General features: G+C 46.5%; 2 protein-coding genes across 3 annotated transcripts in view; both read left to right on the top strand.

The window, feature by feature from the left end:
• Positions 1-7,067, top strand: part of ptprbl (protein tyrosine phosphatase receptor type B, like) — a 37,712-nt gene extending 30,645 nt beyond the window's left edge. Inside the window, exons 19-33 of one of the 2 annotated variants that reach the window (XM_030731416.1) lie at positions 37-186; positions 496-772; positions 995-1,110; positions 1,218-1,323; positions 1,408-1,488; positions 2,294-2,308; positions 2,394-2,475; positions 2,647-2,737; positions 2,822-2,898; positions 3,399-3,533; positions 3,622-3,744; positions 3,857-4,020; positions 4,775-4,910; positions 6,485-6,578; positions 6,708-7,067. In XM_030731416.1, coding sequence (XP_030587276.1) covers positions 37-186; positions 496-772; positions 995-1,110; positions 1,218-1,323; positions 1,408-1,488; positions 2,294-2,308; positions 2,394-2,475; positions 2,647-2,737; positions 2,822-2,898; positions 3,399-3,533; positions 3,622-3,744; positions 3,857-4,020; positions 4,775-4,910; positions 6,485-6,574 — 1,643 coding nt within the window. In that variant the 3' untranslated portion in view covers positions 6,575-6,578; positions 6,708-7,067. Of the gene's footprint in view, positions 1-36; positions 187-495; positions 773-994; positions 1,111-1,217; positions 1,324-1,407; positions 1,489-2,290; positions 2,309-2,393; positions 2,476-2,646; positions 2,738-2,821; positions 2,899-3,398; positions 3,534-3,621; positions 3,745-3,856; positions 4,021-4,774; positions 4,911-6,484; positions 6,579-6,707 lie in introns of both variants that reach the window. The other variant, XM_030731415.1, reaches the window with a different exon arrangement.
• A 2,091-nt stretch (positions 7,068-9,158) lies between these two features.
• On the top strand, positions 9,159-22,075 carry LOC115781226 (fibroblast growth factor receptor substrate 2-like). Its single transcript, XM_030730749.1, is given in 8 exon segments — positions 9,159-9,555; positions 13,335-13,403; positions 13,494-13,585; positions 15,366-15,552; positions 17,663-17,797; positions 18,149-18,312; positions 20,781-21,134; positions 21,136-22,075. Coding segments are annotated over 6 exon segments (1,575 nt in total). The 5' UTR covers positions 9,159-9,555; positions 13,335-13,403; positions 13,494-13,519; the 3' UTR covers positions 21,805-22,075.
• Positions 22,076-22,412: the final 337 nt, after the last annotated feature.

Raw genomic sequence — 22,412 nt, 5'->3', positions numbered from 1 at the left:
GTTAAACGTGCTATCATCCTGTTGTGTCTCCTGCAGGTCCTCCCATGCCTCCCACCAGCACCCGGATCAGTGAGCAGTCTGCTGTGGTCACCAAGTCCTCCATCTCTTTCCAGTTTAACTGCAGCTGGTTCAGTGACGTCAATGGAGCTGTCAAGTACTTCACCGTGGTGGTGACCGAGTCCAAAGGTGAGCAGGATGGGCACGAGGCCGGTTTACTGCATATCCATCTGTGCACATCACTGATTGGTTGATCCTCCTGAACAGTAATTCCTCTTGGACCTCCACCCTGTTGTTCTGATCCTGTCTGAAGATCTGACCTGACTTCACCTGGTGTTACTGGTCTTAAATTGTCTTTTATTAAAATGCTGTCATGACTTCTGTGACTAACAGACATCATTCCCTCCAAAATTCCCTCAGAAAATGAAGTCCCCAGCTTTTGGGATAAGTAATGGATGGATTGAACCTGACCTTGAATCTTCTGGCCTGTTTCTAAAGGTGTTGGCACCATCCAGCCGGAGCAGCAGCACCCGCTGCCCTCCTACCTGGACTACACCTCCAACAGCTCCATCAGGTCCTACCAGACCAGCTACTTCCCCAGCTCGTGCACTGAGAGCCCTGACAGCACCACCCACAGCTTTAACATCAGTTTGGGGAGTGGGATGGACTTGCTAGGGGGTGCCTGTGATTCCAGAAGTTTACACAGGGACCCAGAGTCCAGAGGAGACCTGAACCACTTCTGCGATGGACCCCTGAAGCCAAAGACTACCTACAGGTACTGAAAAATCCTCAGGTTGAATGTCAGGTAGTCGACTTAGTGTCCACGTCCTCCAAACTGGAACCCTCCAGGTCTGTAGGCTGACCTGAGATCTGGAGCCTTAATGATCTGTTTTAGAAACACTCCAGCATCTCTGAGCCTTTCAGCTCCTCCTTTTACTTCAATGTTACCACCAAGGTCAGTTGTTGTTGCATGAATCACCTGTGTTTGTGTCTCCAGGATCAGCGTCCGAGCGTTCACTCAACTGTTCGATGACGATGATGCGAAGGACTCGAGCGTCTCGTCTCCTCTGTTTACTGACACCTACCTGTCGCAGCCCATCGTCACTGAGGCCGGTGAGAACAAACCTGAGCTCAGATTAAAGTACACCTCAGGTTAAGGTGGGAGGAGGAGGTGCAGGTAAACCCTCAGGAAAGTGTTACAGTTGTGTTTCCTCCTGCAGAGCCTCTGAGTGGCGTCATTGAAGGAGTGAGTGCTGGACTCTTCCTCATTGCTGTGATTGTGGGAATCACCGCTCTGTTTGTCTGCAGGCACAGAGCTCGCAAAGTGTGAGTATCCAAGGACACACCTGGCCAACAGGTACACCTGCTTAGCTTAGTTTAGGTTAAACAGTGCTGCTGTGTTTCCATCAGGGAGGAGGAGAGGCCCGAGGTCAGGATAAATATGAGGCGCGAGAGAGCAGCAGCTGCAGGGAACCAGCTGGGGGTCAGAGGGTAAGAAATCAATAACCCTCAGGTATGGTCGCACAGTGACTCAGCTTTTGTAAGTCTGGCTCTGTACAACACAACAAATTTTAAATGAATATTCAAAGTGCAGACTCTCACATTACATTCTCAAATTTAATCTATTAGAATCTTTTTATACTGATGGACGTGCATGTCCTCTAAAACCCACCAGGGGGTCCTGCAGCACCTTCAGCCCCCTACTTCTCACAACCTTGAATAAATCTGAATCATTGAGTTGAAGGTATCACAGACAGCCTCAGCACTACTCCAGACCCAGTACTGTTACTCTTACTTACTGTGACCGAGTACTTTTACTTCAGAGGAACATCTGAATACTGCATGTGTCATGAGCTGAGGTGGGAAATGCTGAAAGTGGACCAAAATGCAGACTTTAAGGTGAAGTGGCCTAAACAGAACACTGACCTTTATTTAGAAGAAATGGCAAAGCTGAACAACTGAGGGAACCGGTCCAAAAAGAGAAACGTGGAACATGCAGGAGGGTGTAAGTACACACAGGAGGGTGACGAGACAAGGAAGGAAAACTAGATACAGGAGACAAATGTTATAAAGAAAAGCAGGAAGTGAACATGCAGAGCATAGGCAGCTGGACTTAAGAGGTGACCAGAGCTTATGAAAAACAAACTAAGCAGTAGAAATACAGACTAAAGAAAAACAAGGAATCAAAGAGAATATTTTTAATAAGAAGTCCAAGAGCTCCAGAATCCCGGGTTAAGACCCGGGACCATGACAGCTTGAACTCTGACGTCTCTCTCTGCTCTTTGCTCCCCAGCAGCCGTCGGATCTCCAGGTGAGCCATTCCTTCACACTTCTTTGGTTCATCTTTAACCTTTGGGACTTTTTTCTCGTGTTAAACATTTTGTTTTCTCCCGCAGTCCCATTAAAATCGTCAACTTTGAGCCTCACTACAGCAAACTGCAGGCTGACTCCAACTACCTGCTGTCAGAGGAGTACGAGGTCAGCGATCAGCCACCATTTATCCATCAATAAAGCCTGTCACACCCCTCACTGCTGATGCTTTAACAGCCTTGAAGCTGGTGATGGATGTTACATCTTTAAGAGTGTTGAAGTTGTGTCTTTGTTCATCTTTTTGTGAATCCCTCCTGATGGTTACTGTCTCCCCAACAGGATCTGAAGGACGTTGGTCGTAATCAGCCTCTGGACTCAGCTCTGCTGCCGGAGAACCGTGGGAAGAACCGATACAATAACATCCTGGCCTGTGAGTCACGTCCCCACAGATGGAATAAAAGCTGGCTCACCAGGCTGCCGACGCTCTGCGTCTAACTGTATTTCTCTTATTCAGACGACTCAACGAGGGTCAAGCTGTCCTACATCGATGACGACCCCTGCTCCGATTACATCAATGCCAGCTACATCCCAGTAAGACACCAGTACAGACTGTAGACACTGAAAGGGAATTTTTTTTATGTCCAGTTAGCTTCAGTCAAAGTACAGTAAATGGTGAAAGCCTCTGCAGTGCACCTTAGTTTGGACTTGGTTGATTTTTGAAAAGGTCCTGGGCGTGGCTTTGGACTTGGTTCAGCCTCGATTCGGACCTGATTTTTTAATTGATTTCGGACAGTCTGCCAAGCTGACAAATGTCATAACAATCGCCAAAAGCTGTGAGGTAGGACATAAAGTCGAAAGCCAGTCGGGTTTTGTGCTGACTGTAGAGCTCGGTTGTATTAACATGAGCACACATGGCTTTGTTACAAAGACTGACTTAGTAGTTAAGACCTGCTGATGAACCATGAACTTGTCAGGAAAAGGTTTACTGAGGTCAGAGATCAGGTGAGCATTAGGATCATTTTCTCATAGTCTTTTATCCAATCAACCTCAGCGGCTGTCTGAGCATCAGCATTCACACTGTCTGTTTTCAGGGTAATAACTTCCGGCGGGAGTACATCGCCACACAGGGTCCCCTGCCAGGAACTAAGGATGACTTCTGGAAGATGGTTTGGGAGCAGAACGTACACAATGTGGTGATGGTCACCCAGTGTGTGGAGAAAGGAAGGGTGGGTACCAGAAAGACAGAAACATCATATAAAACTAAGGTGACCTCATTATTTTGAGACAGTGAGGTTTTCCTCCTCCTCCTTCCAGGTGAAATGCGATCACTACTGGCCGTTCGATCAGGATCCTCTGTACTACGGAGACCTGATCGTACAGATGCTGTCAGAGTCGGTTCTGCCCGAGTGGACGATCCGAGAGTTCAGCATCTACAGCGTACGTTTCAGCGATGGTTCATCAGCTGTTAACCAAACACTCGCTTTATTTTTACTCTTCAAAGAACCCAGAAGATGATCCCAGGTCAGTTTACTGTACCTGTGTGTTTCAGGAGGAGCAGCTCGGCTTCAGCCGCCTGGTTCGTCAGTTTCACTACACGGTGTGGCCGGACCATGGCGTCCCAGAGACCACTCAGTCCCTCATCCAGTTTGTCCGAACTGTCCGGGACTACGTCAACAGGACTCCAGGATCTGGACCCACTGTAGTCCACTGCAGGTACATCATCCTTCCTTAAAGGGTAAAACTTTGATAGGTTCAGATCATTTTAATAACTCAGAGAACAAACACACAACTCTTTTCAAACTTGCGCAAGGAGGAGAGATCCGTTCCTTGAACTCAGCTTGTGGCTGAGCGGAAGTTATCTGTCCTGAAGGACGGCTTCCTGCGCAGCGCTTTTATTCGGACTTTCACAATAAGATCACGTGGGTTACACCAAACGCAGTTTACAGCATGTAATAAACAACATTCTTGGCTTTTTCCTTACCATATATGGTAGTAAGTATACTGTGGAATGTGCATGTAACATGGCGTATATGAGACACGTATCCTATGTTTGTTCTCTGCAGGCTGAAAACAGCCTGCAGAGAACTACAACTTCCTTTGTTAGAAATGTCACCACGTGTTTCCATTTCAAACATAAAAACAACAGTATCATATGTACATAAAACAACTTATAGAAAATAAACAAACAGAAGATATGATAATTCATAATAAACAGAATGGAATTTATACCATAATTCCAACAACTTTCAGAGTGATGAACCACTAATTTCATAGAATGTCAAACTATATAATGTATCGTAGCCAGATTTCAACAAATGACAGCTTTTAAGAAACTGCTTCATTTGTGTTTGTCATGATTAATATCAGCAAGCTTTTAGCTGCTCTGTGTGATGAAGTGGCAGTCCTGCTCTGTGTGCGTGCTTGTTAAATTAAGTGTTTTTTGACTGGACTTTGGTGCATTTGTCAGTGCTGGCGTGGGCCGGACGGGGACTTTCATCGTCCTGGATCGAGTGCTGCAGCAGATGGACGCCAAAGACACGGTGGATATCTACGGTGCCGTGTTTGACCTGCGACTCCACCGATCACACATGGTGCAGACTGAGGTAGGGCCAATGCATCATGGGAGCAAATGTTTGTGTGCTGTTAGGCAGCAGCAGCACGACCTCCAGGCTTCTGACCAGCCCTTCTTTTTCTATCTGCTATCAGAAGATTTAGCCATGAATCAGCCATGTTTGTAACCAGTTCTGATGGCTGACCTTTGACCTCTGAGAGTTCAGCACTGGAACTGCATTCTCATGGTCTCGGGGGGGTTTCTTTAGTGTTGTATTTTGGGCCTCTGCTTCCTGTTCTCATTATTTCCTGTTTATTCGTGTCTCGTGTTTTGCTTTGAGTTGATGGTCTCGCTCGTGTCCAGCTGGCGCTCGCCGGCACCCCCCCGCCGTCGCTGTGTTGTCTGTTGTCTTGCTTGAATCGGGGTTTGTTCTGGTATCGCAGGTGACTTTGCTCCTCTGTGTTGGTGGACTTGTGAGCAGGAAACCTCTGCTCTTCACTGAAACGTGACTTCAGCTCCACAGATGGATCCACTGGGAAAGTGAACCTGTTAGTGTGTAAAAATGATCCTCTGATTTATTGATCATCTGCCTCTACAGAGGGATTATTTACTGTGAATCATTTACAATGAGCCAGCTGGAGCTGCAGATTGCTTCCTGTCCTCCCACTGATACTCAGTCAAGCGACATTTGTGATGAAATGCATGCTGGGAGATGAAGTTTCCTTTGCTGTGAGTGCTGCATGTTGACACAGCTCTGTCTTATTTGGTAGCTGCTGACCTTTGGGACATGTTAGGCAGTTTGATTCGAACCCCACCCTCTGATGTTTCTCTTTTAATGACTTATTTGTTCTACTATGTGTTTTATTGTTGAGTTTTGGGGCTTTGCTGTAACACCTCCCTCAGTGTACCTGTTGCACCTTTATTAGCGTGATAATAGCTAATATGCAGGTAATGTGGGCGAGGCTACAGAAAAACACCTGAAGCTTTATTGTACCTGAGCCAGAAAGGTCATGTGACCTCTCCTCAGCCTCAGAGCTGCGAGGTTTTCATGCTGAACCGAAACTAAAACGTTTTATTGGCAAATGAAATGTTTGTCACGTTCTCCTTTATTCAGGCTTTCTGGAGTCAAATGAAGCTCATTAGATAATAAACTGTTATTTATTAACAGTTTATTATTGTGTTTCTTCTATAACCCTTTGACAGTGTCGCTGTCACAGTCATTAAATAGTTAACATTCATAATCAACAGTCGTCAATAGCCGTTTGAACTAGGGATCTCCTGTTTACGAGACAGGTGTTTAACCGGCTAAGCCACAGTGCCCGCCCCCATGCAGGAGAACCATGAAGTGGCCCAGAAAACATGGAATGGAAAAGATGAAATATACCAGACATGATTTAGTCAGCCTGATTGGTTAATCTTTGTTTGTGCTGTAAAATCTGTGCCTGACAAACAGCTGAAGGCGCTCAATCGAATCTAAACACTGAATCCATTCCCGAAGCTGCTGGGCTCAGCCTGAAGTCATAAACTAATGTGAGAATAAACTCCTGTAATTCTGTAATCTGCGCTCTCAGGCTAAAAATTAAATCGTGTAATCTGAGCCGCGACTCGCCTGCTGCCTCTCCACAGGTGCAGTACGCATACCTGCATCAGTGCGTCAGAGATGTCCTCAGAGCCAGGAAGCTACGCAGCGAGCAGGAGGGCATGCTCCGGATGTGAGCCAGTGAGTCATCAATGACCAGTTTATTCATCCTAACCATCAGATTATTAATCCTCTCCCACCAACACTGACCCTCAGATCACTCACAGATTACTGATAGATTATTGATAGATTATTAATCCTCTCCCACAGACGCTGACCCTGACCATAACGATTGTACTGACAGCTGAGCCGTTGCCGAGCTCTCCAGAGAAACGTGTCCATTTATTTTTCTACAGTGTTCATATGTCACAGAGAAATGTTTATAACTTTAATTTGTTCTAATTTATGTTCAGCTGTGTGATTCTGTCTGTATAGATTATCTATAGATTATCTGTTTTATTATCTCCTGTGTGTTTGATCTGCTGGCATGTCAGCTCAAGTTTCTTCAGGTAGCGTTTCTGTCGTCCTGCTGTTATCTCTGTCATGGATCACATGATGGTTACCTGTACTCGTACCTGTACTCTTCTGTATGTGAGCAGCTTATTAAACACACAGCACAAAAATAACAAATCTCTCTCATTATTCATCCTGAAACAACCCCCCCGATCACTGAGCAAACATTTCAACACATCTGAACTCTGACAAATGAGCATAAAGCCTATAAAATGAAAGAAATCTTTATTTCCTTGCTGTTTCACTATGAATTATGTGATTAATCATCTCCTCCCTTTTCATAAAGGATGCTCCAGTGTCTGCTGTGCTCATGGAGGTAATCTAGGAAGCACTGAAGCTCCTGTCCTCTGCATTTAGAGGATCCAAAGAGCATTCATATTTCTGTTTAACCACATTCGAAGCCCATTAACTCAGTCACACCTTCTGTCTTCTATATCAACAGCTCCTCGCCTGTCACGCAGCTTTTTTCTATCAGGCTGATGTCTGATCACCTCTTCTCCACCGACACAGTGCCGTAAAGACTGCACCGTCCTGGAACTAGGACCGGTCTTTCTGGATGGGAACAAGTGGTTCTGGATCTAGACTAGGCACCGGTACTGCGCTGGTGGGGAATGGGGCTCTGACAGGAGGGGCTGTGGAGACTCGGAGTCCTTCTCGCAGCAGATAAGCCCGGATCGAAACTCTTCCAAAATAAGATTCACAAAGCTAAATCTAAACGCCTTCCTCAAACAGATTTAATTTTGGGATTATTTGATCCCAGAAACCTGGTTTGCTCTAATCATCACAAAAAAGTATTCTTCCTGTCTCAGCTTTTCACAATAAAAGCCCCAGATAACAAGAGGAAACTTGTAAAAAAAAAATTGCAGAAGGATGTTGAAGGCATTTATTGTAAGAATATGGTGCTAATATGGTGCTAATGAGACAGAAGATGTTTTCCTTAATAAATAAACATAAATAAATAGTGTCTAACTCTGGCAGAGTGTAAAAACAAAGATTGATTTAATGATTTATTAAAGAATCAATATTTTAATCATTTCGGTCTTTTACAATATAATCAAAATAAACAGAAAATTAGTTTTAAATTATTAAATTTACTATAAATATCATTATTAGTAATAATGCTAGACTAAACACCTTTTTATTTCGCTTAAGAACCTTTAATTCAAACTCGGACCACAGAAATGATCAGAAGGATGACCTGTACCTGCCGTGAACCTGCAGCTCCTCAGGTGTGAGGAGGCGACGTGCAGGAGAACCGTTCGAACAGCTTTCCTCTCCGAAAGGCGCCACCGGGACTCGAACCCACAATCTCCTGTCTACCAGCCAGAGCACCTGCAGCTCACAGCGGCCTGGACTTGCACCTGAGGCAGGTGACTGTATATGAAGGATGGATGCAGCCAAGGTAACATCTCACCTTTGAAGCCTTGTGTTGATCACAGTCTCCATTTTAGTGATTTGAACCCAGATGTGATGAGGGAGGGACAGATGCTGTGCCTCGTCAGTCGCAGAAAGCCCCACCCTAAACCCTCCCCTGCTTCCTGTTCCTTTGTGACTCCGATGAGACCAACATGAGCTTCAGGTGTCATTCAGTCAGACCTGAAAGCACGACTGAGACGTGAACTCTGAGCAGAGTCAGCTGAGCAGAAGCATCATTTCCTCATAGTATCAGGGGAGTCGCCCCCTGCTGGTCCTCAGACGGAACGCAGCTTTAAGAAGCTCTTTGGATGAAACCTGAGCTTGCGGTTCCGTAGGGGGCGCTCGTGTTTTCCAGAAAAAAAATCAGCTTCAGTGAGGAAAACTCCAGGAACTTTTGTTCCAGATTCCTTCTAGGATAAAAGGTGTGTTAGCTGCTCAGAGCCTTCCCCCCCCCAGAGCCTCGGCTGAACTGCAGCCACTTTATAAGGGATTACCAGAAGACATTGTCTGACCTTTGACCTTATCCAAAGGTCAAAGGTCAGACAATTTCTTCTGTCTCCTAAACACACATAGTTTAGGAGAGTTTTCAGGACATTTGATCACTTTCAGTGCTACTCGGGAGTGTGTCTGTGTGTTTGTCTGTGTCTGCGTGTATTTCTCTTAGTTAGTGTGTGTGTGTGTTTGTGTGTGTGTGTGTATGTGTGTGTGTGTGTGTGTGTTTTGGTTTCAGTGTATCTCGCGGGGAGAGGCCCCGGCTGTCCCAAACTCCAGTGGCTGCGCATGCGCCTTGCGGCGGCTCTCCACATCGAGGCTGTGAAGTGTCGGAAGTTTGTCGGAGTGAGGCCGAGCGGAGGACGCGGCGAGCGGACCAAAGAGTGTTTAAAAGGCGGAAAAAGTGCGTGAGGACGTGCGGTGGGAGTCCGCAGAGCAGCCCGAAGGCCCGTCGATGGATTTGGGCTGCTTCCCGCTGGTTGATCGGCACGGACAGCGGCGTTAGCGGCGGCTGGAAGAAGTTGTAATTGTTTTTTGGCGCTCAGCGGCGGAGAGGAAAGATGGAGGATCTGCGGCTGTAGCCGCGGCTAACGCTAGGTACCCCAGCGTCTTCTCGGCCCCAATCCGAACTTCCGTGCGGCCCCCGAGGGCGTCCCGCAGGTTTGGATGCTCCGATCGGACACGGTGAAGGAGCCTCGTAAGTATACTTCTTTATACTGGGCTGTTTTGTCGGTTGTTTGTGGGGCCGAGCGGGCGGAGTGCGTCGGTGTGTAGCTCGGAGCTAATTAGCTGAAATCACTGTTAGCTCTTTGAGGTTAGCTCCGTGCTGCTAGCTGCCATTACACCCACACACTGAAGTTAGTCAGCCCGACAAAGTTCAGCCAGAGCGGGGAGAGAGCGGCCCGGGCCCACGGGCCGGAGGGGTCCGACCAGGAGCGGACACCGAGCCCCGGGTGGAGAGAGAGAGAAATACGGCCCACACTCACACACACACACACTGTGGTAAAGTTATAACTTAGTGTTTTCACCCCCCCACACGCACACACTCTCTCAGAAACACACACTGTGGTAAAGTTGTAACTCAGTGTTTTCAGCACCCCCCTCACACACACACACACACACACACACACACACACAGACTGTGATTCCAGACTAAAAGCACAGAAATTCAGTGATCAGGCTGCTTTCTTTCAGTTAGTGATCAATAAATCAATCAGGGATTAAATCAATAACTGAGGGCCAGTTCCATGTTATCAGAATAAATAGTGAGATTTAATTATTTCTGTACTAAAAAGTTGAGCTGATTTATTCTCTAGTAGTCTGTCAGGTATTTTATTAATTGATCAGCTGTTCCAAAGAACTTTCTTCAGTTTCATCAATAATATTAAATCTGATCAGAAAAACAGTTTAACCCCCCAACACAAAATTATTGTATTTATTTATTGGTAAAGCAGCATATAATTATCTGATCAATTAAATCAAAGTTTCTGTGGTTATTTCATTATTGGTCAGCAGAGGATTATTGGTTATTGATATATTCAAACAAATGAACACTGTCATATATTTTTTAAATAAACGATCAGAAATCTATCAAAAATGATTAGTAATCACGGTTTCCGTCCGCTGTCACGTTCATGAAAATACAAACTGGTTGATCGATGAATCGATCAACTCTGGGTTGATGTTTACAATCCTCTGTTTGTTTGTTTTTGAGTTTCAGGTGAACAAATAAAACTTTATTCAGACTGATGCTGCGGATAAATATGGGTGATATCAGTCAGATCAATGGCAGCCTGTCTTAAACTGTTCAAGTTTCTAATCAATAAATATTTAAAAAGGTGGGAAACAAACAGTTTAGTTTACATTCAAACATTAACTGGTATCGATGATCAATCATTTGATTAATTTCCTGATTGGAACCAGCTGCCGTTTACACAGAAGCACTGATTAATCAGATAATTGATTAAAAAATTTTTAATGCTTAAATTTCTTTGGACTTTTGGTCATAAAAAGTCTGAAATGTCTCGAGCTTTGAAAGATTCTTGTCATTTAAACGTTTGTATTGATCGAATGCTGTCAGATTAAAGGAAAAACCAGTGTGACGCGTCTGATGATGGGGTGCACTGAGGTCAGGTGACGTCATTGTCTTCATGGTTTTCTCCATCACCGTGGTGATTCCCTGACTCTCCACCAGACTCCGTTCACAGAAACGGGCGTTTTATCTGAGAGCAGGTGAGCCGCGGGTCTCCTGCTGCCGTGATCGGTCAGTCGGGCTGTGTTATTGTGAGACTCTGAGGTTTTTCCAGGGTTAGTTTGGATCGCAGATGATTCAGCAACATAGTTGCTGAATGTGAGCAGAAATTTGGGTTTCCTGTCTGGTAGATTCTCTGTTTTTCTGAATGGACTCTGGCAGCTTTGAGAAGATTTATTACATGTAGTTTTAACATGAAGTTCGAGGGGAAACTCCAGACTGCTGGTTCTTAATCGGTGGATCGATGTATTAATGTCAGGATATTGATGTGGCCCCGAGCCCTGCTCTGGTTTACACACTGTGGCTTTAAAGGGGTTCATTTAATCTACAGACGGAGTAAAGTGTTGTTCCCTGCAGAGTTTCACACTCAAAGCTTCAAATAAAAATATAAAAGTATAAAAATCAGCTGAAGATGGAAGCATTGCACACCATCACAGAGAAATTCAATAAAACAAATCATTAATATATATTTTAAATTGAGCCTGAAGCGCTCCATGTGTAATTTAATCCACAGCACACTCGGGTTCAACCAGACCTCCCAATCCAGACCTTGAACTGCTTTCCCGTAGCTCCCAGTAAGTCTGCAAAAAATACGACCTTAATCTGAGAGTTAGAAAACTAAACAAACAGCTGGCAGATGAATTATGATAATTACTTTTAAATTGACAGGTTTTCTCATTTAAAAGTCCAATTAAAATCAATAAATGAATCACTTCTTTGGTAATCTGATTAAAGCAAAGACCAAAAAGAGGAGCCACTTTTATTCAGGGGACGTGCTGAACTCCAGTTTTTCTTTCATATTTGCTACTTTAAACCCACATTTTCCTCTGGATTCACCTTACAGGTGATTTCAGCCTGAACACCGTTCGGATCATCAGCTGCTTCATTATGGCAGAAACACTCAAGTCACTGCAATCAGTGGTTCAGCTTTAATCAATGAACAGATATCAGCTGATCAGGAACATTGATCTGAATACTGGTGGTGTGTTTTCCTGTTTTAGCTCCTTTATAGATTTTTAAACAGTTATTTATGTGTAAAATCACATTAGGCCTGATCAGATGCTCGACAGACCTCAGCGTTAGAGTTTTTGTCTTTAAAAACGTGAAATCCTGGTGGGATCAGTTTAAAATTCAGTTTACTACTTCTTGTCACAGGGCAGTGCTGCCTCCTGGAGGCTGTGTAACATCTCAAACAGTTAATCAGCTGGTTATCTACCACAGGAGAAAACAGCAGTTTAAACATTTTCTCAGCTTTCAGAAACCGTTAGAATTTTCCCAATAGGACGAACAGTCGTGAAATTACGGTAATTCAAAGTGATCGGGCGTCTCAGCGGTGATGCGCTCTGTGTTAATCAGCTGTTCACGGCAGGTAAGGGCAGGTAACAGGTGTATCTGTTTTTTAAAAAAGGTCAAATGTCCTCATCGTAAGACTGGACAGAAGAAATGAGGAAGAGCTGGACCACGGTCAGTGAACCCATGGTGTCAGGGATCAACAATGGTCAGTGACTGGTGATAGATCACCAGTCAAGGCAGTCTTTATACATACAGACACAAAAAAATATATTTCTTCTTTCCCTTCAATAATGCCTTAAATTAATATCATTTTTCTGGGTTTGATGTCACACCAATTCTAATTCTCCGCATACAACTGTGAGCGTGAAGTTAAGGCGTGTGTGTGTGTGTGTGTGTGTGTGTGTGTGTGTGTGTGTGTGTGTGTGTGTGTGTGTGTGTGTGTGTGTGTGTGTGTGTGTGTGGCAACAGTGATCCATCATCATGAGAGAGCCGGAGGAGGATGTGTGACTGCAGGCTGAGCTTTAACTCCGAGCGTTTGCAGAGACGCTCGTTTATGTCGTCTCCTTAATGTTTTTCATCAGGAGCTTTATTGGTGAAAAATGTCATGACTAAATAACTTAATAGCTTAGTCGCTAATTAAGGTCAATTAAATCAGTCAACATGCATACGTGAGAAATGAATGAGTGGATTATGAAGCAAATCACCCAACCCCAATAATCAATAATGTTTAATGATAAACTTCACCTGTACGACCAAATTTCTGACCTGAAAAACAATAATTATGTGGAGCCAAACCCAGTGAAATTGTTAATGATGTGTGGACATGTTGGAGGGCTGTTTGTTTCCAGATTAAGATGATCTACTATTGAAATTGTCTCTTTAAATCTTATATTTTGGGTGTACTGAGCCTTTAACTGGTGTTTCCTGTGCAGAGCTGCTGTTCCTGTTTGACCCCTGACGGCTCTGAGGATGGAAGCAGGGCTACTGGAGGCAGGATCTAGGTGAGTCCACCAATCAGAGAGCAGTGTGCGCACCGTCAGGGTGCTCTGATGTTTCCTCATGCGCTCTTCTGCTTCTTCTCCTCGGTGCAGACATCAGATGGTGCTCTGAAGAAGCCATGGGTAGCTGCCTAAGCTGTCCAGAGAAAGAGTCGATTCCAGATAATCATCAGAGTAAATTTAAGGTGAGTTCCTGTCCCGGCCTGTCTCACCTGTCCGCCCACATGCCCCGTCGCTCGCTCAGTATTCACAGACTTTCTGGTGCATCTCCACGTGAGAGCAGCTCATTGGTGAGCAGGTTGGGTTGTGGGTGGAGCCTCGGCCCAGGTGTGTGCTGGGAAATGAGTCACAGATCAGCTGATCCCAGTGAGGAAATCTCTATGAACTAAGGTGAATTTTGAAGTTGTCGTGGTTTCAGGTCACATTGCTCACGTGAAATTATAATTTTAATGTCATTTGGTGTCATTTAGAGCAGAAAAATCAAACATGACTCAAAAACATGATCAGCAGGCAGAACATTAGATCAGCTTCATTTATCCCCAAACTGGAAGAAGGTCTGCGTAGGTTCTCAGTCATCCAGGAGGTGGTGGTCTTAAGCAGGTGGTGGTCTGAGGTGACTGTTGCTGTGAGTTGGCGCTAAATAAAACTGAACTGATCAGAAGTAAAAACAATTGGATCAGAACATTTTATCATCATCACACGGCTGAATCTTAGAGGAGCTTCAGTCTGCGGAGATGCTTTTGGTTCGTTCTCAGGCTTAAACTAGGAGATTCAGGGCGTGGAGGCGAGATGTTCATCACAGGTTTAAGATGGAGTCACGAGTAGATGCTTGTTTGGTTCAGAACACAACGCAGTACAGTAATCCCTCACTTATCGCAGGTGTTGCGTTCCAGGACCACGCGCGATAAGTGAAAATCCGCGAAGTAGGGACGCTATATTTATTTTAATACTTATACATTATTTTAGTAGTTATACACTATTTTAAGTTTTTATAAACCCTCCCCACACAGTTATACACCAAATATATACATTACTGTACAACATGTACTACGCATGTGAAGAACGAGTACCGCAAAAACCCACGAAACAGCGAAAATAACGCGGTAAATGTTTTACACTAATATTGATTGAAAACCTGCGAAACAGCGAGTGTTTTCTGCCAGAGTGCATTTCTATTAAACTCAGTCAGGATTAAGATTCACTGATCCAGTTTTTCCCAAACCTTTTCTTCAGGTATCTGCTCATATTGATCAATATTAGAGATGATCAATAAACACAGGGACACTGGGGATCCTCCTCTATGTAAGGAAGCATCAGGCTCCACTGACACATCATGTCTGTAAAATAATAAAAACATCCAAGAATAATTTGAAACTGTGGGTGGGTGGATGGGTCGGTGGGTTGGAGGGTGGATGGGTCAGTGGGTGGATGGGTGGGTGGATGGGTTGGTGGGTCGGAGGGTGGGTGGGTCGGTGGGTCAGTGGGTGGGTGGGTTGGAGGATGGATGGGTCGGTGGGTTGGTGGGTCGGAGGGTGGGTGGATGGGTTGGAGGGTGGGTGGATGGGTGGATGGGTTGGTGGGTCGGAGGGTGGGTGGGTCGGTGGGTCAGTGGGTGGGTCGGTGGGTTGGAGGGTGGATGGGTCGGAGGGTGGATGGGTCGGAGGGTGGATGGGTCGGTGGGTAGATGGGTTGGTGGGTCGGTGGGTGGATGGGTTGGAGGGTGGGTGGGTCCGTGGGTTGGTGGGTGGGTTGGAGCTCAGTGTGAGTGCTGATGTTAGTTTCTCCTCAGAGAGGAGCAGTCAGGAGAAAATGCCACGTTACTCTAATAAAGGCATCAGTCTGTTGTCATGGAAACCCTACTCAGCTCTCTGACTCAGCCGTTTTCTGATTCCGATTTTGACGCGGTGCAGCTTAGCCTAACAGGGTTAAAGGTCAGAGGTCATCATGCTCTCTCTGTGCTGTCAGGTGATCAATGTGGACGACGATGGGAACGAGCTGGGCTCAGGCGTGATGGAGCTCACCGACGCCGAGCTCGTCCTCCACACCCATCGCCGTGATGACGTCAGGTGGCCTTACCTGTGCCTGCGCCGCTATGGCTACGACTCTAACTTGTTCTCGTTCGAGAGCGGCCGCCGCTGCCAGACGGGCCAAGGTAAGAGCCCGATGAGCCTGTGAGATCACCACAGGATCTTGTGTGTGTTTTTTAAAAAAAAATAAATAAATAAAATTTTAAGGTGTTTCCGGTTTCTGATCCCTACCTTGCTTTGTTTGGATCCTGGCTGTCAGGAGAGGGTGTAGGTGGGGTCAGTAAGTCAGGTGGCCCGGTAAGTCTCGGCAGAACCTCCTTCATCCCAACACGACCCCCAGTGCTGTGGTTATCAATCAGTATTGATCAGCTGTCAGTGAGTGGATTGTGGATCAATACCTGCCTGCAGCGTGTGTGTCTGTCCTCCACCTGGCTCTGGTTCTGGTTCCTGTAAGGATCTCTGGGTCCCGCACAACAACTGTGGCACCAAAATGACTCTGTGTTTTTTCAGATCAGTACAAAATAATAAGTCTGACAGTTCAGCGAGTACCGTATTTTTCGGACTATACGTCGCTCCGGAGTATAGGTCGCACCAGCCAAAAAATGCATAATAAAGAAGAAAAAAACATATATAGGTCGCACCGGACTATAAGTCGCACTTTTTTTTGGGGGGGGGGGTTGATAGAATCCGAGACTCAGAGCACAAATTCCATCTTGAACGGCAATTTAAAATAATAATGGATTAAAGAACAGGACGAACACGGTTACACCTACGTTATGCTAACGTAGCACATTCAGCTACATGACGCACAACGAACACGTGTTCGGTATTGTAACGTTGTAAACACACTTCCAAAGTCGGCGATATTCACAACAAAGGTCGTCTTTATTAACAGAAAAACGGCTGCTGTAGGCCACAGCCACGCCAACCACAACTACAACAGCGGAACAGCAACACACACACAGGCAAGCTCTCGGTCTTTTTCTCTCTCTCCATGCTGCCTTCACGAACCTCCCGAACAGTCCGAAATCCCACAACATCAACACGCTCTCTAACTAAGAGAATCGCTACAGTATGTTAACGTAACATTAAGTTATTCAGATAACCATAGCATAAAGAACATACTAACAAGTTAACCAAACCATCAATCCATTGAATTCTTCATCCTCGGTGTCACTTCTAAACAATTCCGTACACTCCGTAGACGAAGCGCCGCTTCCTCTTCTGTGTCGCGTTAGTCAGACTCGTCGTCAGCTGCAGTTCCAATTATTCCAGCCTTTCTGAATCCCAACAGGATGGTTTGTCACTGAAGCCCATGTTTTCTTGATCCATCCAATGACTTCCAGGAAAGTTGGGTGGCGCATTCTCCCAGTTGCCGTTAAGCTGTGCTCTCCATCCATCATCCACTGCGCCCACAGGTTACGCAAGACTGCCTTAAAGCTGCAGTTCACGGAGATGTCAAGTGGCTGGAGTATTTTGGTTCATGTGTTATAAATGTCACATATACGTCGCTCCGGAGTATAGGTCGCACCCCCAGCCAAACTATGAAAAAAAGTGCGACTTATACTCCGGAAAATACGGTAGTTATTTGACCTAAATTCACTTTGGCTACTCTCACAGATCAGATTTTTCTGCACATGCTCAGTTGTTACATCGTTAATCCAGAGCAGCAATGCGATCAGTGTCCCTGGCTCCGCCCACCACAGTGCTGAACGTTGTGCTAATTCACGGAAAAACCATTTCCCTCCATCTTCAATAGTGACATCACTCAGCTCAAACCTCCACCCTGCAGCACCTATTCATTTTTCCTGGCTGCTGATTGGCTCATTGAGCAGGAAGCTGTCTGTGTTTTCAGAGATGAGACCGATCCTGTCTGATGCCTCCCTCTTTCTGCTTCCTGTGGGTGAGGCTGCAGCCATCAGGGAGTGTAGTTAGATGTTTTATATGGGTGGTCCTTGTCAGATTTACCTGTGAGAGTTAGAGCCTCATTGATTTAGCAGCACAGTGACAAGATTACCTGTTATTGATCTCACCTGTGAGTGGTCTTAATGTTGTGGTTGTCAGTGAACCCTCGAGTGTGCCTCCACCCGTAAGCTCTGCCTCCTCCCAGACTCACCTGTCTGAGCCCTGTTTGATTCTTCTGAAATCAAACTGTCTCCTGTAGTTTGTCCTTTTGTGTTTCTGCTTGAACCCAGGTGTGTGTGCTCATTTTTACCCTCTCTCTCCCACTTTCAGGTATCTTTGCCTTTAAGTGTTCTCGTGCTGAGGAGATCTTCAATATGCTGCAGGAGGTGATGCACAGCCACAGCATCAGCGTAGTGGAGGAAGCTGTACTCGAACCCAGCCACCAGGCGGCGCTCACACCTGCAGGTAAACGTATCTAACGGCAGCCAATGAGAGCAAAGGGTACAACTGACATGTGGGGAGGGAAACAGAGGGTTACCTACAGCTATAGGGTGAATCTCTACATATGTGGGTGGGGCCACTTCCTGTTGGAAGCTGCAGTCAGGTGTTGAATGGAGTCCATCTGGTGGTGGGTGTGATCAGTGATTGGATGGACGCGCAGATACTTGAATAAATTAAATCCTTTAATATGAATGCGGCTTCCAGCTGTATTTTTACCTGGACAGGTGAAGTTTACAGGTGCAGGTCACGCAGTTTTCATCCTGCTGTTTGCTCACTAAACTCCTCCCCTCTCTCACCCCCCCCCTTCCCCCGCAGCTCTGGGGTACTCTGTGCCATCTGTGCCGAATGGGGTCACCCGGATCCCCTCTGTGGGAGAGGCTCCGTCTCACCCCTCCAGCCGTCACCCATCTGTGGCGAGCACCCGACTGCCGTCGGTAGGGGAGGAGTCCACGCACCCTCTGCTGGTGGCTGACGAAGCGGTAAGACTCACTTGTGATCTTTGGCATCCTGAGCGGGACTTCCTGCTCTGTTTGTACTCACTCTGCCCTGTGTCGTTTGAGCATGTCTACAATGAACCCGTACAGGAAACGGTTCTATGCACAAGTGGAGCGGGCTTCTTCCTGTCCCTGCCTTTTACAACAAAAGCCCCAGACTGCTGATGAGTTGAATCTTAACACAAAGTCTGCCTGCCCGCCAACTCCTTCCAAAGAGTCAGGGGTAACCTGTTAAACCTGGCACACAGATACATCTCAGGCCCACCTTACAGTGGTGTGAAAAAGTGTTTGCCCCCTGCCTCATTTCCTGTTTTTTTGCATGTTTGTCACACTTAAGTGTTTCGGAACATCAAACCAATTTAAACAATAGTCAAGGACAACACAAGTAAACACAAAATGCAAGTTGTAAATGAAGGTGTTTATTAGTAAAGGTGAAAAAAAATCCAAACCATCATGGCCCTGTGTGAAAAAGTGATTGCCCCCTAAACCTAATAACTGGTGGAGCCACCCTTAGCAGCAACAACTGCCACCAAGTGTCTGCGATAACTTGCAATGAGGCTTTTACAGCGTTCTGGAGGAATTTTGGCCCACTCATCTTTGCAGAATTGTCCTAATTCAGTTACATTAGAGGGTTTTCGAGCATGAACGGCCTTTTTAAGGTTGTACCACAACATCTCAATAGGATTCAGGTCAGGACTTTGGCTAGGCCACTCCAAAGTCTTCATTTTGTTTTTCTTCAGCCATTCAGTGGTGGACTTGCTGGTGTGTTTAGGATCATTGTCCTGCTGCAGAACCCAAGTACATTTAAGCTTGAGTACACGAACAGATGGTCTGACATTCTCCCTCAGGATCTCTTGGTAGACAGCAGAATTCATAGTTCCATTTATCACAGCAAGTCTTCCAGGTCCTGATGCAGCAAAACAGCCCCAGACCATCACACTACCACCACCATATTTTACTGTTGGTATAATGTTCTTTTTCTGAAATGCAGTGTTCCTTTTACGCCAGATGTAATGGGACACACACCTTCCAAAGAGTTCCACTTTTGTCTCATCGGTCCACAGAATGTTGTCCCAAAAGTCTTGGGGATCATCAAGATGTGTTTTGGAAAAATTGAGATGAGCTTTAATGTTTCTTTTGCTCAGCAGTGGTTTTCTTCTTGGAACTCTGCCATGCAGGCCATTTTTGCTCAGTCTTTTTCTGATGGTGGAGGCATGAACGCTGACCTTAACTGAGGCAAGTGAGGCCTGCAGTTCTTTGGACGTTGTTGTGGGGTCTTTTGTAACCTCTTGGATGAGTCGTCGCTGCGCCCTTGGGGTAATTTTGGGCGGCCGGCCACTCCTGGGAAGGTTCATCTCTGTTCCATGTCTTCGCCATTTGTGGATAATGGCTCTCACTGTGGTTCGCTGGATTCCCAAAGCTTTGGAAATGGCTTTATAACCCTTTCCAGACTGATAGATTTCAATTACTTTCTTTCTCAATTGCTCCTGAATTTCTTTGGATCTCGGCATGATGTGTAGCTTTCAAGGATCTTCTGGTGGACCTTACTGTGTCAGGCAGCTCCTATTTAAGTGATGTCTTGATTGGGAACAGGTGTGGCAATAATCAGGCCTAGGTGTGGCTAGGGAAATTGAACTCAGGTGTGAAAAACCACAGTTATAGTATGTTTTAACAAGGGGGGGCAATCACTTTTTCACACAGGGCCATGATGGTTTGGATTTTATTTCACCTTTACTAATAAACACCTTCATTTACAACTTGCATTTTGTGTTTACGTGTGTTGTCCTTGACTATTGTTTAAATTGGTTTGATGTTCCGAAACACTTAAGTGTGACAAACATGCAAAAAAACAGGAAATGAGGCAGGGGGCAAACACTTTTTCACACCACTGTATATCGCAGGTAACAGAGGGTGCCTGCGATGGAAGAAACTGATTAAGGATGTCTCTGTAGAACTGATCAGAAACCTGTCAATCACATCAATCTGTAGTGCTGGTCTTGGGTAACAGTAGCTTCCTTCATTTTAATCAAACATCTGTAAGAAAATGTTTACTTTTAACCTGCAGCGCTAACAGAAAGAACCAATCAGGTTTCAGATCAGGTAGACACGTGTGACCTTCACATCTGTTACTTAAAGCATTTCAGGAAAACACTCCTCACAGATCACCTGGGGGACCAGTCTGATGACTAAGTGTGTCACACCTCACCTGTTAGCTTCACCTGCAGAATGTGGACTGGACTTGATTTTCTCCTAAAAGATTTAAGTCAGGTTGAGTCCAAACAAACAGGTGAGGGGTCTGACACACCTGGACAGTCAGGTGATCTTTGAGTAGTTCCAGATGTGGTTTGTTCTCCTTGTTTCTCTGAAGCTTTAAATCATTTTAAAGTTAATCTGCAGAATGACCCTTTAATGACCTTGTTAAGTCACATGACCTGCTCTCTCTCTGTTCACAGGTGCACACCTATGTGAACACCACAGGTCTCCTGGAGGAGCAGCCGAGCCCGCTGACCGTCACCACCCCGCTGGAGAGCCCCACCTCTCCGCAGTCCCAGTGTCCGCCAACACCTCCGCCACCTCCGAGGATCCGCGGGGAGCCGGCGGCGCCGCCCACCCCAGCAGAGCCTCAGGTGCTGCTGGAGCCTCAGGGCGTACGTTTCGTGCTGGGCCCCACCCCTGTTCAGAGGCAGCTGATGGAGCGGCGGCAGAAGGAGCTGAAGGATGCCGCCGAGCCCCAAGAGACTAACGGCCACGGCGAGGTCCCTGCCGAGCCCGAACCTGCTCCCCCTCACTCCAACGGCTCCTCAGCTCCTCGCCGCCACCGCCCGCCCCCCCCTCACCCCCGACCTGCAGAATGTCAACAACTCGGCCCAGCGGCGCACGGCCCTGTTGGACTACGAGAACCTTCCGGCGCTGCCGCCCGTGTGGGAGGCGAGGAAGCCGAGCACCGAGGACGAGGAGAAGAGCTGCGGCGGCCCCAAGACGCCGTCGCTCAATGGCTACAACCACCACGCCCACCACCACCTGCACCACTCCTACTCCCACCCACTGTCCGCCGCGCTGGAGCCCTCGCACAACTACGTCAACACAGAGAACGTGACGGCGCCGCTCAGCGCCCACCGGCCCGACACAGCCCGCCGCCGCACAGACGGACCCACCATCTTCAACTTCGACTTCCGCCGGCCGCTGCGGGCGGGCCACGCCGAGCCGCCCAAGACGCTCAACTACATTGAGGTGGAGATGGACGGCAGCGCCGGGAACAAAGGCGTCTCGGACGGCAGCAACCCCCACACACCGCGTACCCCCTCCTCCCCGATGCCCCCCACCACCCCCACTCGCCGCACCGAACTCTATGCCCTCATCGACATCGAGCGCACCGCCGCCATGTCCAACCTACAGAAGGCGCGGCCGCGGGACGACGGCACGTCACGCAAGACGAGGCACAACAGCACGGAGCTGCCCACCAAGAGCACAGTGTGACTTCCTGTTCTTACTTGGGGTTCCACGCCGAGCTGCACACGGACTCCACGAGCCGGAGACTTCCTGCAGACAAACTGATGATGTAATACCTCTGCTGGAGGCGGCGTGCTGATGATGTAATAGACTTCCTTATATGGTACAAATCAGTATTACTGAACAAAGCATTCCATTTAGCCTTTTATACGAGTCACTACGTGCTGCTGTAAGTCACTTATGTTCTACATGTACAGTAGATGTGCCACAATAAAAGTCTGGTTTTATTTCTATTGCAGAGGAGTTGTTTGTTTATCCAGGGATGGAGCCTGCTCAGGAAGGGGGAGGAGTCTGTTTAATGCATGTTTAAATGTCTGAACTGAGGTTTCTGGCTTTAAAGATGAACCAAAGAGAGAAGTGGCAGTGCTCTCGGTGTATTTCTGTGCACCTCCACAGAGGCTTTTAGATCCACATGTGACTGATGTGCAGACTTTCAGCTTTAATTCAACACGTTTAACTAAAATCCTGCATTAACTGTTCAGGCAGTTGCTTTTAATTCTGTATTTATGTTAGTTTGCTCTGTTAAATTTGATGTTCTGAAATTCCTGAACAGGTGAAGTACAACTTTAATTAAA

Source organism: Archocentrus centrarchus, chromosome 6, assembly GCF_007364275.1.
Source record: "Archocentrus centrarchus isolate MPI-CPG fArcCen1 chromosome 6, fArcCen1, whole genome shotgun sequence".
Lineage (NCBI taxonomy): Eukaryota > Metazoa > Chordata > Actinopteri > Cichliformes > Cichlidae > Archocentrus > Archocentrus centrarchus.
The sequence above is the reverse complement of the archived record's forward strand: the minus strand, read 5'-3'. Positions and strand labels throughout refer to the sequence as shown.